General features: G+C 40.8%; 1 protein-coding gene across 1 annotated transcript; it reads left to right on the top strand.

The window, feature by feature from the left end:
- Positions 1–1,491: 1,491 nt before the first annotated feature.
- LOC104495288 (bromodomain adjacent to zinc finger domain protein 2B-like) lies at positions 1,492–20,795 on the top strand (the record flags this gene model as incomplete). Its single annotated transcript, XM_010138237.1, has 9 exons — positions 1,492–1,692; positions 2,329–2,727; positions 4,937–5,546; positions 6,833–7,129; positions 9,747–9,807; positions 10,339–10,447; positions 15,723–15,933; positions 20,522–20,614; positions 20,734–20,795. Coding segments are annotated over 9 exons (2,043 nt in total), but the record flags the coding sequence as incomplete, so codon positions are not given.
- Positions 20,796–22,460: the final 1,665 nt, after the last annotated feature.

Below are 22,460 nucleotides of genomic sequence, written 5' to 3'. Positions count from 1 at the left end.
CCCTGGCCGGGTGCCCCCCGTGTCCCCACAGCCTGCTTGCTGGCGGGGCAGGGCGAGGAGCAGAAGAGTCCCGGACACCGCGCGGGCGCTGCTCAGCACCAGGGACCGTGTCCCGGGCTGTCAGCACTGCTTCGGGCACAAACCCACATGCAGCAACGTGGGACCTACTAAGAAAAAGTTAACTCTCTCCTGTCCAAAACCAGTTCACCCACTTACAAGTTTGTTACATTCTCCCACCAATTTTTCTAATTTTCCTCTAATTTCTTCTTTGTGAGGCAACGAACTTTCACATAATATTCCTCTTTCTCTTTAGCCTCTTGTTTTAGAATACAACTGCCATTAAGAAACAGATTTCAAGAATAAACTTTGAGGCAGAGTTTTGTTAAAGCAAATATTTTTGAAGCACCGTTTTTCTGATGCTCCTGTCTGCATTGTTTCCTAGAACTGTTGCAACATTTTTGCCCTCCAGTCACCTGCTTTTGCTTTTCACCTTTCTTCCTTTTGACTAATTCTAACCTTACAGTTCCCTCAGTGCTTCCACATTCCCTGTGTAGATACTGCTGCTACCTGGCACCTGTAATCTTGTTTCACACGTTCCTCTAACTTCCAGCATCATTCTGACAACTCTTTAAGGATCGACTACGCTTTAAAGCAGTAGTACGTGCTTTCATGTCTCTCTCACATAGCCACCATCATAGCACTCGAGTCTACAAGTACCTCCCTCAGGTGCATTTGTAAAATACACACCTTTGTTTCAGTTAGCTCCCCAAAACACTGACTTTCCTCATCCATTGCGCTTCAGAATCTGGTCTTGCAGTGACAACAGTCGGGAGTTCCGGTGGTTTTTACACCTTTCTTGTTCTTCAGCGTTCTTCTTCTGTGTTGCTTCTCTTACTTTCTCGTTCTGGTCTACAATTTGTTCTTTCCAGGAATTTAATTATAATATAGTTGTCAGGGTATTCCGTCAGCAGATTTTGGTCCATTTTTCAGAAGCAATTAGATAAGCATATTCTTTTCAGTTCTCAGAACGTTACCTTGCTGAACAGCACATACTGCGAAATTGCAGGTTAAGCAATGGAGTTAAATGAACGTGTCACTGGCACACATTAATGAATCTAGTATGAATTGTTCTTTCCGCAAAATCTTGCAATAAAGATTTTATTTTAAGGTTTTTTTTAGAAGCAGTACATTCTGTGGAGGTTTGCTAGACCTGATTTTGTAGGTCTAATTCTGATACAGTGCTTTGCCTTGTAGAGATGCCAACTGTTCAGCCAGTGCATGTGGTCAGAAAAGTACTGTAGCAGAACCGCATGACTGGTTTTTCATCATCTCGTGAAGCACTTCTTTCTCTTGAGTCTTCTGCAAAGACAGCCAGTTGTGTTGAAGGATTGCAGATCCCTTTACTCCACAGTCTTAGTGTTTTTTGCTTTATGAATAATGATGTAATGGACTAAAGCTGAACTGTTAACAGAGCATTCATCTTCCTTCTAGAAGCCCAGAAAAAAAACAGTGGAAAGCTCTAGTAACAGCGACAGTGATTCGGGCTCCTCTTCAGACACCTCGAGTGAAGGCATAAGCAGTACTGATTCCGATGATCTAGAGGAGGATGAGGAGGAGGACCAGAGTGCTGAAGAGAGTGAAGATGATGAATCTGATTCTGAAAATGAAGCACATCATAAACCTAAGAACAAGGTATGACACCTCGCTCTGCTGCTCGCAGTCTTGTCTCTGAAAACTGCTTGTGAAAAATTGACCTGTTCACATTTGTACCAGTGAGCAAATACTTAACTGCGCAGTAGTGGATGCTAGGAGTGCTCTTTGGGTTTGCTTCAGGGTTTTCTGGGGGGGTTTTTTGCTTCCTTTGTGTGCATGCATGTGTTTGTTTTATTGTTCCCTATAGGCTAGAGGTTTACCAGTTAGTATACTGTTATTTTTGTTATGAAAATGGGAAATACAAGGAAATTAAGTGCTTTGTGCTTAATAGTGTATTGGAACTAGCTCTTTCTATGGATTTTGCTTTGGCAGTGTATTTCCTAGTAGAGTGCTTAGTTTTGCTGGAAGCTACAGGAGAACAGGGTTGGAACCTTGGGTATCCTGATAGGATATCCTTCTCTACTAAGTGCTGTCTTCACATGCTGAAACTATCTGGGGGGGGAAAAAAGACCCTAAATAATAAATACATGACAAGATGGGTTTTAAAAATTACTGTTGTTCACCCTCTGCCAAAAGTAGCGCAGTCATTTCCTGGAGACTGATGATGTACTCTCTCTTTTTTAAAGGATTTTTAACTGATCTAATAAGAGCAGTCAAAATTACATATTTTTGCAGGTGCTAATGCATAGTGGTGTCACAGATATGAAAACCGATGGACAAAAACCACATGAGAAGTCCCAAGAGAAACGAACACACCAGCAGATACCTCTTGTGTCTGATTCCCAGACTCACTCATCATTCCAGTCCCAGCAGAAGCAGCCTCAGGTTTTGTCACAGCAGCTTCCGTTTATTTTCCAAAGCTCTCAGGCAAAGGAGGAATCTGTGAACAAACACACAAGTGTCATACAGTCTACGGGATTGGTTCCCAACGTGAAACCTTTGTCTTTGGTACATCAAGCCAAAAAGGAAACCTATTTAAAACTCATAGTTCCTTCCCCTGATCTACTCAAAGCAGGGAATAAAAATACCTCTGAAGAATCTGTCTCTTTGACCAGCGATGTAAGATTAAAACGGGTGAGTGAACGGTTTCTGTTCATTATTACTTGTAACTTGCACTGCCTGCTCAGTGTGATGCAACGTTGTGCCATCAGGCTCTTCTAAATGCAGTGGTTTAAAACAACGTGTATTTTTACTGTAATATCGTGGGTTTGTACATGTTTTTAGAGTTGGTCCGTGTGTCCGAATGATGTAATTTACCTAAGTTGGGTGGGTAGTGTTTGCGGTGATCTGTGGGGATTGGTTGGGGTTTTTTGTTTTGATTTTTGGTGTGGCTTTTTTGTTTGTTTTCATTGTTTTCTTTGTTGATATTGTTGTTTGGTGTTTTTTTAAACAGCAACAAATAGTTTAGCCCAATAGTTTAGAAATGATTCAGTATACAAGTGCCCTGAATGATTCCATAACTGTAGCTTGGAGAGGAGTCATCTAGGTAGTGCATGTACACGTGTACATCCCCTAATGTATACATGGTGTAATTGTACGCACGACTTACTGTCACGTAATGCCAAACTCGGGTTTCACGCTCATTGCGTGGTGGAACTTTACAGCTCGGCTGAAAGCAGTCAGTGTAACAGCGAGGGTAACGTGTACAGAGAGAGCAGAGGATTTTGTCACACCTCTCTTCAGGAAAATGAGCAGCTAAAGTCAGTATCAAAATAAGAAACGTGTACTCATGGGTAAATGGTGTGGCCTTGATACATTTCCTGTGCTTCTCCTATTTCAGTCAGCATTTTGATTTTAAACTTTCCATGTCTGGTACGCAAGTGTGGCTTCGTTTTGTGGGGTACTGTAGTTAAAATGTCCTGGTGTAGTCATGACTTTACAAAAGCCTTCAGCTCCTTTGTTTAACAAAATGTTCAGATTAATCCTGGGTTTGGTTTGCTCTTCAAGGACAGAAGGATACTCGTGCATGCGATAGCTCTTCAATCGCAGTATGGCCCTTGTGATAAATGTGAACTTCCTTTTTACTGTGATCGGGAGCCTGCAGTGTGTGTGCAGCCTTTAGCACGCCTGTAGCTTACGAACCTTCTGGGTAGATTTTCAGTTTGTTTTTTTAATACTGATTATAGTGACTAGTGATGAATTTTCATCATTTCTGTTCAGTTAAGAGTTGAATGGGGATTAAAACGGAATATCACAGTTTTTATTCCTAGAATAGAAGGGAAACGTTGCTTTTGCTTTCAACCCCCAGTTACTTCATAAAATTTGTTTAGTCATTTATGTGGAATGTCTAAATAAATTACAATTATGAAAACATACATCTTTGCCTTTGCAAGAGAATTCTACTGTCAAATGTAAGTTATGAGTCTTTAGCTGATAGTATATTGCTCATTTAGTGGTTTGATGTCTTTAAAACTTCTACTGGAAATACGCACTGTGTGAATATGTATTACGGGCTTCCACAGTTTCACATTCACTTTTAAACGTTAGTAACTTGAGGAATGTATTGCATTTGATTTAATCTGTAAAAAAGTATTTAAAACGTACCATCTTGATTCATGCTGGTATTTTTTCCATCAATGATGTGTTTTATGTTTTCTTGGAAGATTCTTGAGACTAAAGACAGAGTAAGCTTTACATGCATTTCTGAGCCACGACTGATTAAGTTTTATCTGAAGAACTTTCAAGTATGATTTTTTCAGAGTTAAAAACCTAGCATATCACTGTACTTCTGAGTAAAACTTTTTTCCCTATTTTTTTATGTAATTTTTCTACGTCAAGAGCTTTCTCTTAATTTTCTGCTAATATTGAAGCTATTAGTTTGTTGTATTTACTTTGTGCTTTAAAATGAACAAATTAGTGAAACTAGATTTACATTCACTGATGAGAATTTTATATGCTGAAATGAGGAAAAAGTGGGATTTTTCCTTTGCCAGTACATAAGAGTAGTCTCTCTTTAAAAATCTCTTTTTTTCAAGATGGTCAATATCTTTATGAAAATCACTGTCTGGAGTGGTGTACCATGTGAAAGAGCTTCCCTACGTAATGTAAATCAGCTGCATCGAGTTCAGTTTGTGGAAATTGATTTACAGTGGAAATCACAAGAGAGACTTTACATAACTTGGAGTACTCGTCTCTTCTGTTGGAGCTAGCGCTACTTTTGACCTACTAAAAATAGCTTAGCAGATGTGTAAGATTTCATACAGTTCACATGCCTGAATACTTTAAAAAATTATTGTTTTTTTTAAATCCTCATTTTACTCCTTTTGTCTTCTTATTTCTGTAGGAACAATATAAGCAGACATTCCCAGCAGCACAGCTAAAGAAACAGGAATCATCTAAGAACCTGAAGAAGGTTATTGCAGCTTTGTCAAGCCCCAAACCAGCGTCTAGTTCACCAGCTCATCAAAAACTCACATCCTTGGAAAACAACCATTCTAATCCATTCCTGACAAATGCACTTTTAGGTAATCACCAACCCAATGGAGTTATTCAGAGCGTCATCCAGGAGGGTCCTCTTGCACTCACTACAAAACCGAAATCACAGCCCAAGATCAATGAAAGTGTAGCCATTTCTGGTAGTGCCCCCTTTTCTTTGCCACTAAACTTGAGTGCGTGTGGGAAAAAACCAACTAGTAACCGGACACCTGTTATGCCCTCTACCTCTCCTGTGTTACCTGGTTCAGGAAAGGATAAACCAGTCAGCAATAATGCAGTAAATGCAGTAAAAACACAACACCGCCTTCCTTCTGCAAAACTGGTGGTGGAGCAGTTCAGAGGGGTAGACTCCGATGCTCCCAGCAGTAAGGACTCTGACGACTCAAATGATGATGATGACGACGATGAAGATGAAGATGAGGATGATGAAGATGATGATTCTGATGATAGCCAATCAGGTGGTTTAACCTTTTTAATAGGAAAAGCAGAAACTTTGTTTTTTGAGTGTTGAAAACATGCATTTCTCATCATGTTTTACAATAGGAAATAGGTAGGAAATTTTGGGGCAGTGTGTCCCGTATAATATCCTATCCAGGCACCCTGGAAAGTAGCAGAAATCTCCCAGCCCCCCATCGTGTCATATCCAGAATCACTTTTTGGGTGTTCTGATACTTGGTCATATGGCAAGTATACTTTCAGCTGTCCTGGTAAGGTGGCTCCATGGCCTTCTAGAAAGGCTGTCAGAGACCAGATCGGTCCTGATCTGATTGATCAAATTCCAGATCAATCGCCCAGCCTGCAGCTCCTGTACTGTTGATGCAACAAGGTGCCCAGGAGGGGGGTGACAAGAATGAGCTGGGTGATGGTTAATTATTTTGGCAGGCAGAGCCTGTCTGCAGACCAGGCTTCTCCAACCAGAGAGGGAATAAACAGAGGCCTTTAAACTGTCACAAAGGGCAAGAAAAGCATGTTTCTAGCCTTCATTCAGGAGCACAGTAGTCAGTGGGCAAGATGAGGAAAACAGTACCAGGACAGCTGTAAGGGCCGCAGTGTTCAGACTCCTGTTCTAAAGGCTCTGGAGCAATTCAGAAAGGCCAGGCCTGCTAACGAGTTGGTGTATTCCCCATCATTGCTCTCTCCCCTGTGCACCAGTATGCCTTAGTCCAGCTCCACTTCCATCATCCTCTTTCCTATCCACCCACCCTGTTCTAACCCTCCCTTCTCCTCACAGCTGTAGCCTGTCTTCCCTTCCTCGTCCTGTCTACCTTTTAACTCTTCTTTGCCCAGGTTGCCGCACTTCCCGTTCCAACACCTTTCAGTTCGCACCCATTATCATTGTTCGCTTCCTCTCCGTGCTCCGTGTCACAACCTGTGAAGTGCCCGTCCTGCGGCAGTGTTGAACTGCTGCCTGACTCACAGGGATGGTTTAGCTGTAGCTCATTCTGGGGTGAGAAATCTCTTAAAATAATGTAGCTTCTGTCTTTTATCTCCTCATGGGAAACCAGAGAAATCCATCTGAAACAACAGTGCACTATCAAACAGAATTATATTATGCTGTCATGCTAGTAGTAATTTTAAAGTTTAGGTAGTTCATTATAACCTATTTGTACCCAAGAGTCATTAAAAAGATTTGTCAGGTTTCTTATTTAATAAGACAAAAAGCTTTGCAAGTGTTAAATTTAAATGTACTTGCTATTACTTACCAAGTCATAATATGCCTTTTGTGACACTTTTTTTAAAACAGAGTCTGACAGTAATTCTGAGTCAGATTCAGAAGGGTCTGAGGATGAAGATGATGAGGATGATAAAGATCAAGATGAGTCGGATACAGACACTGAGGGTGAAAAAACTCCACTGAAACTGACCAAAACTTCCTCCTCTGTGAAGAGCTCCTCCATTGGTCTTGCAGCTCATTCCACCCCGCTTAATCTCCAAGTAGCAAAGACCCCAAGCTCTGCTTCAGCTGCCTTATGTCCCGAGTCCCAGCCGGCGGTTTTTCTTGGGACGGCACCATCTACTCTCACACCAAGTACACACTGTGGTATCCAAATGTCTTTTGTTATGGTGCAGTGTAGCAGCTAGGTGGCATGTGCTGTAAAAGTAGACAATAAAAGTAGTGTAGACACTGGTATCAAATGGTATCTCGACATCATAAAGAATTTTTTCACAGTAAGGACAGCCATTCACTGGAACAACCTCCCCAGGGATGTGGTAGAGTCCCTGTCCCTGGGGGTTTTCAAGGTGCGGTTGGACAGGGTGCTAAAATAATCTCATCTTGGCTCCCTTTCCCACGAATGGTTGGATCAGATGATCTTTTGAGGTTCCTTCCAATCCGGGCTGTCCTGAGATTCTGGGAGATTCTATTTCTGGGAGTTTGCAACAGACATTAAGATCAGTCAGCAGAATTGCAAGAACATTACACTTAGTCCAGGACCTTTTAGCTGTTGTAATTATTTGTGAGAAGGTGGGGTGGAGTAGCCGGAGTTGGTATTTGTCGCATTAAACTCTTCATTATTTGCTCTTTGTTATCCACCATTTTGTTCTAAATTAGTTATTTCCAATGTCTGTGCATTATAGTTTGCATTCTGGATCTTCTGTTACTGCCCCTTTCTCAAAAAATTTGATAACTGTGTTTAGTTAAAATCCAGCTTTAGTCATTAGTCTTTCAAAATTCTCAGTAGAATGTATGGATTACAAGCAAGGAATTCTTTTTAAAGGTTTGTGAAAATACATTTAGCCTTTGCCTGCTGTTATAGAGTGTTTGTAATCCTTCATTTGGTGACTAATTAGTAAGATTTACTAATACAGAAAAGAATGCATTTTTGAAAGTCACGCTTCTCAATTTGCATGGTAACAATTAAATGAAACTGCATATTTGCTACTTTGAATTAGAGACTTGATATTTAATTAACATGCAAGTAGGCAGATTTCAAACGGGGACATCCGCTCATCAGTTGGTTTTTATATTTGGATTCGGTGTCATTCCACGTCATCAAGGACATTAACTCTGAAGCAGTGTGATGTGATCCACTTCATTTTTTTCCCAGAAACAGACCTATTCATCGCACAGTTTGTAAAAGATTTCCCATGCATTAGGAGTAATCCAAATCGTTAAAATACGGAGTTAATTTTTTTACTCAGGAATCTGTGTCGATTTGTGATGCTTCGAAAAGGCTGATAGCGGACTTTTGTCTGTTTACAGAAGGTGGGAGGTAGAATAAATTAATTTTGTGTCCTTATTTTAGGTACAGTTCTTTTTTTCTTGTAAGGATCACCATAATACAAATAAGATATTTTTGTGTCCGTTTCACCTAAAGCTGGTCAGTCGCTGAAGAGATCTTGTATCTCTTCTCTGTATCTGTTTTTCACTAGACAACACATTTTTTTCTATTCACTTGCATTTGGACGAGCAATCACCCTCCCTCCACTGTGACTATTAGGAGTAATGTGATAGTCAGCCGTGCTGGTTTCAGACTGCAGACGTGTCCGTGAAGCTGGCATTCCAGCATGGGTGTTCCTCCGTGCTCTCTGTAGAGGGCTCTTAGCAGTTGATTCCAGATTGGGCAGGCGTCTCAGCTGGAAACCTGTGCCGTGGCACCGTGTGACCCTCTCTCTGGCTGTGAGAGGTTGGAGCAAGCTCCAAGGGTTCAGTCTGATAAGGATCCCCAGAGAAGAGATATGTGACATCCTTTACGCAAGGTCCAAGCTACCTTTTTCAGAAATGCATTTTCCAGCAGTTTGTCTGCGTACATAGTTCACGTCCTACAGTTCTCTTGGAGGTCCGAGAAAAGTGCCATCCTTTGGCACTCAGTAAACCCCACATTTGGCAGTTGTCACTGTCATATTAAATGGAGCTGGTGGCCAGTCACCAGTGGTGTTCCCAAGGCTCAGAGGTGGGGCCTGTGCTCTTTAATATCTTTATCAATGATCTGGATGAGGTGATCGAGGGCACCGTCGGTCAGTTTGCAGATGACACCAAGTCAGGTGGGAGTGTTGAGCTGGTTTCAGATTGGGAGGCTCCACAGAGGGAACTGGTCAGGCTGGATCAGTGGGCCAAGGCCAGTGGTCTGAGGTCAACCAGCCAAGTGCTGGCTCCCAGCCTTAGGTCACAAGCCCCTGCGATACGCCAGGCTGGGGGAAGGGAAACTACCCAGCGGAAAAGGACCTGGCAGTGTTTGTCACTAGTGACTGCAGAGGAGCCAGCAGCGTGCCCGGGTGGCCAAGATGGCCTGTGGCATCCTGACTTGTACCAGCGCTGTTGTGGCCAGCAGGAGCAGGGCAGGGATCGTCCCCCTGTACATGATCTCTTTGAAGGCTGGGGCTATTTTCATCTTCTGTATCGAAAAAAATTAAATATGCACTAGTATAGAAAGACAGGTGTGCCAGGAATTGTTTTAGGACTGTTAGAGAGCGCCAAACAGATCACTATAGCATAGTTAGTTTTGCTTCTGTTTACACAGTTTTTGAAGAGGTTAAGGGAAGTATCGAGGAAAATGTATTTCAAAAGGAGAATAATTTACATTGGTTTTCTTGGCACTTGATGTATGTAGTGGCTAGAATGTGAAAATGATTTATCTTTTGGAATGGTAGGATATAAGGGTAAAAAACGTTTTGATTTTGCAAATGCTCGTAGGTGTTAATGAGAATTTCTGTTCTAGGTATTTCAAAACGAAGAAGAGTAACGGATGAGCGGGAGCTGCGTGTTCCTCTTGAATATGGGTAGGTTATGTGTGTACTTTTTATTCCTTAGAGGGAGATAGCACCTTCCAAAGTCCGTTGGTAAAGAAATGACCTTTTAAGAACTTCTGAGCCTGAATAATAAGGAAAAGGCTTCAGCAACTTAGGTTTCCAACTCCCAGTGTGGCGGAGGATCCCTTTAAAAGCGTCAGCATTTCCTGTGTTAGTGTCTGTGTGTCAGGCATGCTGTTCTGTAAACACGAGCTGTCTTTTAGCAGTTTCACCGCTGGAAATTAATCTCGATGCTTAGATCTGAGCCAGTACAGACTCCAAATAACTCCCTGGAATATAATCCTAAGCTGTTTAAAGTAGCTTGATGTCAGTACATTCACGAGTAGTCAGACTTTGGACAACCTACGTCATAGCTGTTTCTGGCTTGCCTACTTGATTTGTGGTACTCTTGTCACATTTTAGATGTGTACCTTTTTCCTGCTATGAAAAAATCTTCACTTGTCATTAATTACTTGTTTTTTTAAAAGTGTATTGTTGTATGCAACTATTTCATGTTACTAGCTGGCAAAGAGAAACCCGAATAAGAAACTTTGGTGGTCGTCTTCAAGGAGAAGTCGCGTATTTTGCACCTTGTGGAAAGAAGCTGAGGCAGTATCCTGAAGTAGTAAAGGTACATACCACTTCTTTGTCCCAGCGCTACCTCAGCATTAGGCTGCTAAGCATGCTTGCAATTCAAAAAATGCTGTCTTTCTCCCTCCAAAAAATATACTTACTTCAAAATACCCTGTGATACGAGGCGTTAATGTATCTCAGTCGTACTGATTTGATCTCCTGTAAATGCATATCCCTTTGGCAGAATATGCAAAACATGACACTCACAAAGTTAGCTGTGCTTCAAAGCTGGGTTGTAATTATTTACAAGCTGAAGTGGAAAAATATGTGATTTTTTCAGTATCTCAGCAGAAATGGAATAATGGATATCTCAAGGGACAATTTCAGCTTCAGTGCAAAAATAGGAGTGGGTGACTTCTATGAAGCCAGAGATGGACCGCAGGTATCCACTTTTTAAAAAGTAAAGTTTTTGATCCGAGGAACATTAACTTCAATTTAGGTGAAGTAATTGCTACAATCTGAAGCATTGCTGTTTTTAGCTAACTCTTTCTACAAATGGTGTGTGTTTCTTAATAGTAGCTCTACTGAGATGCTGAGAGCTTGATCCTGGGCGGTGTTGAAAACTGCTCCTCTCAGTGATTTATGAGGAGGCTGCAGGAGTTCGGCGTGCCTTGTGATCAGCTCTGAGCCTGGGTTTGTCTGGTACGAAAGAGCTCTGAGCTACGTATTTTATCTTTGACACTGTTCAGATATTTCTGACTAGAACTCGGATTTCTCCCTTTATTAGATATAAACCTAATCCTGATAGTAATTTATGTGTATGCATTAAATCCCACTCTCTTCATGTATTCATGTGCATAACATGTATATACAATGCGTGTTAAAATACAAGTGTCTCCTGTGTGGAGAATGCCATCCGAGCTTCCTGAAGCATGAGGTTTTTACAGGAAGGAGTGCTGACTTACACCAGTTACGCTTCACAGTGGCAGAACTCTTAGACTTTGTGTAGATAAACACCACAAAGATATGTAAAATTAGAATTTTAATGCTGTGTGTGTGCCAATCTGTGTTACTGTATTTTGGTCGTGTCACCATTTCTTCAGGATGTGTGTGAAAGCCTTTGGACTTTTGTCAGTGAGTATATTTGCTTCTTTAAAAGACAAGTATCCTGAATGTGTTACTGCAGGGCTGCATCATGCTCTCGGCAATCTTGAATTCTGGCTCTAGTTAAGGCTCGTGTCCTTGTGATACCCTGTAGAAATACATCACGTTGATAGAGTACAAATTTGAAAGCAATAAAGACTGAGCTCATAGTAAACAGCTACATTGAGGTGGTGCTTACTGGTTCCCGGGCTGCAGGGTAAAACCTTGCTAAACCCTCTTTGTGTTTGGTCTTCATAAACCCCTGAGAAGTTCACGTAGTTACGAACTTCGCTATGAGCCTGAACGGCAAGTTTGAAATAATTCCTCCTTCTGTGAACATAATGTACTGTCAGGGGAGCTGCTCCCGTTTTATCCTGTTACTGGTTTTGGCTGCTGCCCGTATGACTTCATTAGTCTTGTCCCATTCTTCTCCCTCTAATTCAGGAGGTGATTTGCAGGTTTTGCCCTTCTTGGATGCTGTAAAACGTCAGTGAAGGCCGTGGGAAGGGCGGGTTTCGCAGGCAGGGTTGGCAGTGTGGACAGTCAGTTGCTGTACACCTCCCTGTAGTTTCTACTTGTTTAGTCTGTGGTGGGTTCCATTGAGACTGGGTCAGACATAGGTTAGACATGTTACTTTCTTGTAACAAAGGACAGAGGGCTCTTGTGTCAGGTGTGCTAAAATTTTACATAAAATTTACGTTTTGTGTATGAGAGTTTGAGTTAAGGGTTTATAACATAAACAGTTGAGGTACACTCAGGCTGATAATATGCACTTAGTGAAATGGAAAGTGAGATGGATACTACATGAAGAGAATTTACACCACTTTTACACTGAATTTTTTTTTAATTATCCATCTTCAATATGTGCTAATCATATCATGGATGACTGGAGGTAATTCCAGGTATTTTGTTTCTGCTTTTGCTGTAATTTTGATTATTCCCTATAGCTTTTCATTGTTACTCTTCCCTTTCTTCATGATATATTTCTGTCGTCTTTTGAGACATGCACCACGTGTCCAAAGTGATGGGGTAAGTTTCACAAAGCTCAAAGATGGAACAAGGTGCTAAGAAAATTATCCAAGGGCTAAGTCAGTTATATTGAAGAATTACCTATAGCAAGCTAAAAGTAGCGTGGATTCTTCTCATAGTGCCTTTGTTTCTCCTGGTAGTACACAGGCAACCAAATATTATGGGTTATTCAAAGCAGTGGTTAACTGCTTGAACAGAGAAGCGTATCTGGCAGAAGCAGGCCATGAAGTAGGAGAGTTAGAGGAATGTTTGAAATTTGCAAAGGTGGAAATTCAGTGACAGGACCTGGAGGCTCCGAACTGTTGTGGCTTAGACTGGTGTGAATGTGATTTGAGGTGGTGGAGAGGGCCCTTGTGTGTTACAGTAACAGGGACGGAGTGCTGCATCAAGGAGTAGGTGGAAGAGAGAGTTGTGGCGTGATACTGAGCTGTGCCACAAGATTGCATCTTGCTGACTTTGATAAATGTAACAGTATTCACCACAGAATCACAGAACGGTTTGGGTTGGAAGGTATCTCTGGACGTCACCTTGTCCAAACCCCCCTGCTTAAGAAGGGTCACCTAGAGGCAGTTACGCAGGACCATGTCCAGACAGCTGTTGAAAATCTCTAAGGGGGGAGACCCCACGAGCTCCCTTGTCACACGTTCCAGTTCTCAGTCGCCATCACAGTGAAAAACTGTTTGCTGATGCTCAGGGTGGGCCTCATGTGAGGGCTGGGCTCTGTCCTCTTTGCACCCTCCCTCCAGGTATTTATACGCACGGATGAAATCCCCCTGAGCCGCCTCTTCTCCAGGCTGAGCAGTCCCAGCTCTCTGAGCCCTTCGCTTCGCAGGGTCATTATGTAGTTAGAGAAAACTTGACTCTTCATGCAGTTCCATTCAGATCCTTTTTAGATGAGGATGAAATATTAGTAAGGGCAAAACATGGACTATTTAATCTGGATATAGCTTTCTGGAAGGAATTGTTGAGTCATGGTAAACATGGCATGTACAGCTTTTCCCCAGTAAGATTGTGCAGAAACCTGTGAAAATAACGTTTCGGGGTTTGTTGCTTTTTGGTTTTTATTTTTCCAACGGGTCTGAGTGCCTTCCTAGGAAGGGAGCTGAATTCAGGAACAGAAAAGGAGGAAAGTGCTTAAAGTACTTTTCCCCATCTCCCTAGTGTGAAGCAGCTCCTTGGTGCATTAGTCTTTCTCAGAGCATCTGGTTATGGTGCCACCTCAGAACAAGTGCAGTACATCTTCATAAAGTGTAAGTCTACCTCGTTTAAGCCAGTTCTTACGCTTACTGTTGTTTACCTAAGAGATTTAATCTCTGAATAGGCGTTTAGAATTCTGAAATGTGTGTTACAGATGCAACAGAAATACCATGCGGAACAGCCAGCTACAAAATCAGCTGTCACAGGCATTTGCAGTAATTGTGGTAGTAACTATTGGCTTCTTTTTCTAGGAACTGGATTTAAAATGTTTGTTCTATTCCGAGTTCTGCAAATAAATTTGGAAAGCTTTGTTAACTTTTTCTTGCAAATCTAGACTGAAATTATTGAGGATGTCCGCTTCTTGCAAAGCGCCTTCAGTAGTGTGGTTGACAGGCTTGGGGCATGCTCCCGCTTCCACGCGTAGCTACCTGCTGCTGTTTTGGCCAGCGTCCTGATGGCAGTACAGTATTGCCAGAGCTGGTAGATGCTGAAAGTGAGAAATGAAGTTCTTATTTTGATTAGTGTCAACTAATTCAATAAACCACAACATTTCACAGTGTTATTTCCATTTTTTTCTCTAATGTCTGTGTAGTGAAGCTTAGACTTTTGTGGAAGTTCCCGATCCCCCTGTGTTGGGGGACAACACTCGTATTTTTTCTTTGGGATATTGAAAATCCACAGAATATCACGTTGTACATTATTGAGAATGAGCAGAAAGAATTAAAAGATAATTTGTCAGAATAAGGAAATAAAAAACATGTTTTATGGTACAGCAAATTTTATTTCAGTATTTGTGCACATATAAATGTGAAAACTTTGGTAATGCAAATGTATTTTTTCTGAACAGATATTTAATTAATGTGTTTTGTAAGTTACCGACTCTCATTCTGGCTTTAGCAGACATTTTCAAAGTCTTTTACAAAGATTTTAAGGAACATTATGGAGTAGTCCCAAAGAATTCTTAGCTTTAATTTTTTTCCTGCATTTTTCAAAAGCTTGAGAAAATAGTAAAAGACACTACAATTTTGAAATACTAAGGCTCAGTCAGACAGGAGCAGGTAGACTGTGCTTCTCTTACACTCAGTAGATGCAATAAACTCTCGTTTTTATCAGTTAAAAAAAAGCCATTTCTATGTGAGGACTAACTTGGATATTTGTATTAACAAAGTATTTCAGTATTTGTTTTTGAGGTTCCACGAAGAAGTGGAATAGTAGTAATAGTGAAAGGGTTGAATGTATTGCTGCATACTTTGTAGTTAGAAAGTATAGTTAATGTACCTTTTAATGCAGGTAGATGGATTCTTAAAAGTTACAAACTTTTGTTTCAGGTTGATGCAGAAATTACTTTCTTTCAGTGGATGAGGGAGAACTAAGAACTTCAAGTTTAAAATGTCTGTGTTTTTTTTCAATTCAGTTTTGAGATCTGCAATACCCCAGAAAACGGCGTTTGAAAATGCGCTACTGCATTTCCTTGTTATGTACACAGAAATTTCTGTAAACGCAAAGAGTTGGAGGACAGCGACTGGTAGCCTGACATTTTTTCATGCTTGTTGAGCAGTGGATTACGTGAAAGCAGAGTATTTATTTTTGAGTGTAGGTAATAAGGAAGCCTCTATTTTGCATTTGAAGACCGGTTGAGCAACAAGTGATTTGGCCAGAAATCATTACCAGTGGCATACCTGCTGGTATGTAACTGTCTGTGTTACGGAATAGTCTTCAGAACCCTGCAGAGTGGGACAGTTGACAGAAGTTTGTAGCGATAAGCTCTCAGTATATTGTTTCTGTGCATCATCAGAACATTGCACTACCCAAATAGTACACCACAGCCCTCACGTATTTTATATATATAACTTATTTAAAAACAAAAATCTCTTGCTCTTCATGTTCTCAAGTTCCTTAGACTTATTTTTCTTTTTTTTAATCTTTGTTTATAATACCTGTCTGTGAAATGTGTCAATTAAAAGGGTGTGCAGTGGTGTCTTCTGAAGGAAGAGGAAGTCGTTCCCCGTATCAGAGCTATGGAAGGGCGTAGAGGGCGACCACCGAACCCAGACAGACAGCACTCTAGAGAGGAGTCAAGAATGAGACGACGCAAAGGCCGACCTCCGAATGTTGGTAGCACTGAGTTTCTGGACAACGCTGACGCAAAGCTTTTGAGAAAGCTCCAGGCTCAAGGTGAGAAGCACGTTACTGTTTTCATGAACAGAGGGCATCAGTATGTAGCATGTTCGTGTTGTTTCTAAAGCGGAGTGATGTGTGTTCCTAGGACATTAGTATACAGCATTTTATTTGGAAATTTGTCACGTGCTTTTCTTGGAGCCTTTTTCAAGATCAGTAAATGTTTATACGATTCAAAGGAGGAAGAGTGTGTGGAAATGCTTGTGTAAGAGCATTCTCCATAGTTTTTTTAAATTTTATAAATCTAAATAAGCAGATACCCAGTAGTGTGGTTACCACTGTGTTTTTTAAAAGTAACAGGCTTTGTTTTCCCCTGACACCAGTGCACCTAGAGATGGAAATTGAGAACCACTGAAGTTAGCACTTCTGTGAAGCTCCCAGGGAAAATGCTTTTCTTGTGAAATCCCTGATAGCAACAGGATTTAAGTGCCCGTAAGGTTGAATAGGATCCTGTAATGAGTAGTACCAACGTTGAGAGTAGAACTTTCATGATACCAAGTACTGCTCTATACCAAAAGCATGAGGGCCTGTTTCAGTTTAACGTCAGGTACACGACTTTTGAATGTTAACCTGTTAGTCCATAACCGTATCGTGTTTTCTGAATGGATCTGATCCAACGTGAAAAATTCCTACGGCCCAGGAGTCGTGGTGTTTGTTCTGAGTGACGCTGGACTGCTTTTTCGTGCGCAGACTGTGGACGTGTTTGGGTAGCTACCTCGTGTTTTGTGTAGTGTCCTCGCTAACGGTGCGGGTGCCTTTAACAGCTGCCTTGGTGCGACTCTTGGCATCCTTCTCCCTTGCTGCCTGTGAAGAGCATGGTGCTGCGTGGCTGTACTGAAGGCACGCAGTGGGAGTGCTTCGGACACGTGGGCAAGAGGAGGCAGGTTTAGAAAGACCTTAACTTGGGGGGTGTCTTGCAGGCTTGCGCAGCTCTTTTGCCTGTGTGTTAAGGTCAGCAACACCTTCTAGTCCAGTCTGAGAATTAGGAAACTGGTGTCAGCTTGTGTCAGGTGTGAATGCTGAAGCATCAGAGCATTTGATGAGAGGCTGGTATTTATTGCTGAGACGCAGTAACTGATGCCAGAAGTGTTTTCTTTTCTGTGGAAAAAGGTAAGCCCTGGTCAGTAAGCCATTTCGTTTCCCTTTGTATCTTCCCATTCCCCATTTCCCCATCCTGGTCACCGTAAGGGGCGGGGGCAAGTATTTAGGAGTGCTCTTGTGTGTCTGTTTTCCCACCACACACCGTAGCATTTAATACAATGAACAGAAATGGATGGTGTCTATCTACAGGAAGATTTAGGATTCATAATACTTAATGTTAGTATGTTCATCTCTACCTTGCTGCTTTTTTCCCCCTCATGAGAACATAAGAAATGTCTGAGTGGGTCAGCCCAGCAGTTTGTCCAGTGCAGAGCTCTGTCTCCAGTAGTGATCACAGGGGATGCTGCTTGAAGGAGGCATGTGAACCTGCTCGCTTCTGAGACCATTTGTTTTCTCAGACATGTACCATGGTATCCTCAGGTGTCTTATGAGTGATGTTGTTGAGCACTTTTTTCTTCCTTGCTTCATGTATTTTCCATTTATGGAACCGTTACCCATGAAGTAGCTTGTCTTCATGTTTTAACCTGACAGTGTTTGTTCTACCAGCCTTCTACGGCAACAAGTTCCAGAGACTGCTAATTAGTGGACCATTTTAGGTTTTAAAAAACAATCTTCTGTTACTATCAGTAGATGTTCCCTAGTCCCATTACAGCAGGGTTTGGAGCATAACAGTTCTCCAACTTGTGTAATCCAACATCTTGATGATTTTGCAGATTTTGATCCTTTCAGTCCTTAGTCGTCTTCTTTCCAGACTGAAGAGTTTGAGTATTTTTAGGCTTTTCTTTGATCCTCTTATGTATCCTCTAATTTCAGGGCTTTTTTTCCTAATTTTATTACCTTGCATTTATCTATGGTGAAGCTCCTCTTCTACCTTTGCCCACCGTTTCACAGCATTCTTCCAGAGTTCCTGGCTGTCAACAAAGCCTTGGATTTTCCAGAATGCTTAACAATATCTTGATAATTCAGGATTTGACCTTTTTAGTCCCCTACACTGGTTTTATTGATGAAAAAAGTTATTAAAAAATGCTGGTTCTACTATTGATTTTTGAAGAAACCATCTACTAACTTCATCGCAAAAGGTGACTGCTGATCTTTGCCATTCGCTTGCTATTGTGTGAAGAGCTTTCAGTCTGTGAAGCTTCCCCTCAATGACTAACAACTTCATTTCATCACTAATGTTTGACTTAAACTTAGTCAAATACTTTCTAAAATTCCAAAGATGTAATGTCCTTTAGATTATCTTTATTTCCCTGTTACTGACACTCTCATTGAAACCCCGAATTAGGCACAAATTTCCTTTGCAGAAGCCATGCCTACTGTCAGAATTGGTGCTGGTTTATAATGGACTTGTTAAGCATATATGAGACATAATACATACAGTAAGACTCTACTACCTCAACAGAAAGGAAAATAATTTTCCAAGCCTTCTGCTAGAACCTTTTTTTTGTTGTTGTTGATGGGAGTCACCAATCCCATGACCCAGTGGCTGTTTTTAGTAATATGATAAATGCCCGGACCAGTGTTTCTATGGTTTCATGTTAGTGTTCCTTCAGATCTCTCAGCTTACTCTGTCCTGTCCTGGTGATCTCTTAACATCTGCCTAACATTCTTGATCGAATGCTTATAAATTTTGTATTTACCTCAGATTCTTGTAGCGCTTCTTTCATTTCTGCTGCAGAAGGTGCATTGAGTAGGAGAATCTACCCAACATCTTCAACAGTAGAGAATGGTACAAGGAATTCAGTAATTGTAATCTTCCTTTCTAAAACTCTTTATTTTTGTCCTTTTCATTGTTATGACCCACTGATTCCTTCTGTGGTGTGTGTAAAGGTCTTTTACTGTCTCTCTCAGTCATCTTCTGCAAAGTGCTCTTCAAGTTCTTCTTTAGCCTAACTCATTGAAGTTTGGCATGTCATAGTCTCTCCTGTTCTTCTTTGAACAAGCTTTTCATTCTTACATGCTCACCGGTTTCTTATGACGCCTCCCTTCCCGAAGACCCACACGTGGAGTACCTTTTCCCTTTTTTAAATGTGGCTCAGTGTTTACCTGGACAAGTATACTTTTTTTTTTTCAACTGCCTGTAGGTTGCTCAGTTTATGTGTGCTTGAAAACTGCCTTTGTACTGTACATCTGTCTTCCTTTAGGGTTCTACGAAATGGACCACAGAGATGTCTCTTTGCTCACTGTTTTTGTGCTACCTGACTTGATGCTGCACTTTGCATAGAACACCGGTCCACTGCCTGTACATCCTCTTCTGATATTCCTGTAACATTGGTACCTGGCAACTCCATGTATTATTAATTACCCTTCTACTGTGTCCGTGAGAGGCCCGTTACATGTGGGTTGTCATTTGATACCAAGAATTCTAGTTTCCCTCATTTCTGTTTAGATTTCTTGTCTTTATTTAGAAGCCGTTAGATTTGCTCAGTACAGCACATACTAGTTGAGTGGAAATACGGGTGGTCTGATCTATTGTCCCTGGTTTTTTGCAGTGTAGCTTTTGCTTCCCAGCTGTCTGTTTGAGATGCATGCTGAACATTAACATTAACTACATCCTCCTGGATCATGTCATTTCAGACTAAACAGTTCTCTGTGTCTGTTGGCCTCTCTGTAGTTCATAGTTCAACTTCTCCTCTGCAATGTAAAATCTAATTGCCAGCTACTGGTTCTGTTTCAGTTAAGGTGTAACAGCTTGTTCTATATGGTTTCTCCTTGTCCCGAAGGTTTCCCTGTTGTCGTGTACCTATGGATACTCCCCTTGCAGTGTCTGCCTGCAGCTTGGTCATTGCGCAATAAGCTGACAGTATTTTGGAGAGTGCTATCAAAGAGGTCCTGAATCTCAGTCCGCGGAGTAGCAAGCTGAATTCAGTGCCCAGAAAATCCCTTCTACAGCTGTCTTACATCAGTGTGGCCATGCATAGTTCATCCAGCTTCCGTAAATATTCTCACTTAACATAGTAGAATGCTTCAGGGAGTCGCTAATTAGCAGAAGAGTGCCTGGCTGTAAGCAGCCACAGTTGAGCGAAGGGTGACCCTGTTGAGTGCGCTCTTACTGCTTTGCTGAGAAAGGGTTAGGTAGTGACGTGAGGGGACTTATAAGGGAAACAGTAATTCCATGCTTTCTGAATAAAATGTTTTAGTGCTCAGAGACAAATGTTTGCTGTTTTAAAAGGAGAGAAGAAATTATTTTCTAAATGAAGCAGCATTATTGGCCTGATGCTGTCACTTAATAGGTACTTTTTTCCTCCAATAGAAGTATTTCCTTTTGTGTGTGAAGTATCCATGTTCATGTGCGCTGTTGATGTAGTTACTGATACATGAGATACTACTAAAGGTAGTTGATAGTGAAACACCAAGATGAACGTGCTCAATCCAAATCCACTGTGTTCTCCGTCTTTACTTCATGCACGTCTGGATTATGGGCTAAATCTTTACTGTTGGACAGCACTGGTTTTATAAACTTCGTGTTTTCTTTTTGTTACAGAAATAGCTAGGCAAGCAGCACAGATAAAGCTACTGAGAAAACTCCAGAAGCAGGAACAAGCTCGAGCTGCCAAAGAAGCGAAAAAACAGCAAGGTGAGTGTTCCTTGTGAAAGTTGGGATGTGCTAGCAGATTATTTTGGGAAGTATTAATGAACAGTTAGCTGTCCCTTGTCATGTTCTGCTGATGCTAATTTTTTGTTGGCTTTTGTTAGCTATTATGGCAGCTGAAGAAAAGCGAAAGCAGAAGGAGCAGATAAAGATAATGAAGCAGCAGGTAAACTTGTGTGATTGCAAAATAACCTCTTTATGTTTTGAATTGTGTTTGGATGTTTTAATAATTTAGTAAATTTATTAGGAATGCTCATTACAAAATGAATGTTTTAAATCTAGTTTTAAAGAGGTCGCAGTGTTTATTATTTAAAATTCTAAACTCTCTAGTTGCTGTTCATATTGCCAGGAGATACCAATTCTGTCTGTGTCAATTTAAGCCACCCAAGATACGTAATTGCTTGCCAATATCAGTAAGAAATTAAGAATCTGCTACTGAAGTACAGTGATGTGGTCTTCCTTTCTTTGGCTCTGTAAAGACAAAGAGTGTTCTATCTGTTTATGTAAATACTGGAGTAGTGTAATTAGCTTTTTCAGTGATTCTGGTTGGCTGTCAGTGCTTTTAGGTTGCGTGCGAAGGGTCGTACCTCTGTATGGCAAAGAGGTAATACATGATTTTAAACACACCAGTATTATTGAATACTGTCATAGCAAATACTGTCAATAAAACTTTACCAAATTAATCTACTAATTGAAGCAGGCTTTTAAATTTTTTAACAACTGATTTTAAGAAATGGATGAAAAGTTATGTATGTTTGGAATCTTGAAAATTCTTAAAAGGGAATAATTTGTATCCAAAAATTCATTTGCAGTGGTTGGGTTTTTTATGTTTGTTCTGTTCAGTGTGAAACTTACTGCAGAGTAGAGAATTTAACCACTTCATCTGGTAGCAGTCAAAGGACAGGTTCTTCAGCTTTCAGTGCAAAGACGTTCTCTGTGTTTAGTACCATTATTGCTTTAGGTTGTTACTCTCTTGCAGTGGCAGAGAGTAACATGTAGAACCTTCTAAATGTAGGAGAAGTTGACTTTGGTAGGTTAATTGAACCTGTAGAGATAGGCATTCTTTTTTAAAAAATGTACTAAGTGCTGTTGGAATTAACTGTTTTCTGTTCAATATTAATATTCTTATTATAGTAGCATGTATAGAGGCTTAAATTGAAGGAGGTGTATGGAGGTGGAGAGGATGAACGTTTACTCTTAAAACTAATTGTTTTTCTTTGAGATAGAAGCTTTTACTGAAATAGCCATGGAATTCTATAAATATTCGCACTCGATGATACGTTATTTTGTAACATAACTTGTATTTGTAGCTCTAAGTAAAACTTAGAAGTTGGACGTAGGAGGCGAGCAGTCCAGGTTTGACTTGCGCTGCATTCACTGCATCAGCCCCTTGGGGTATTTCATTAACCTCCTGATTTAAAATACTTTGTGCCTTTCACACAGGATAAAGCTGAAGTCTGTGGCAGGGAAAATGTTTCTTCAGTGCTGCAGTGTCTTCACTGTAGTCTCAAGACTGATTTCTATTTTTATTACGGTTCATTTGTGTTGTTTTCTAAAGATGGTTTAGTTACCATTTTTCTGAGCTCTAGTTATACCTTTTCAACCTGATGTGTTACGCTCCATTAAAGAATCATATTTTGCAGCTAAGTTGCATTTAGATCTCTACAAAAGCTTCACATCTAACTTTGAGATTCAGAAATGAGCAAACCAAAATACGTCTGTAATTTGATTTATTTTGGTGTTTTGGTTTTTTTTTTTTTTAAATCTCAGACAATAATTTAATTAGGATGAAATAATAGGATCCTAGAATTGTTTAGGTTGGAAAAGACCT

Source organism: Buceros rhinoceros, unplaced genomic scaffold, assembly GCF_000710305.1.
Source record: "Buceros rhinoceros silvestris isolate BGI_N320 unplaced genomic scaffold, ASM71030v1 scaffold38496, whole genome shotgun sequence".
Lineage (NCBI taxonomy): Eukaryota > Metazoa > Chordata > Aves > Bucerotiformes > Bucerotidae > Buceros > Buceros rhinoceros.
This window is presented reverse-complemented; position numbering and strand designations above follow the sequence as displayed.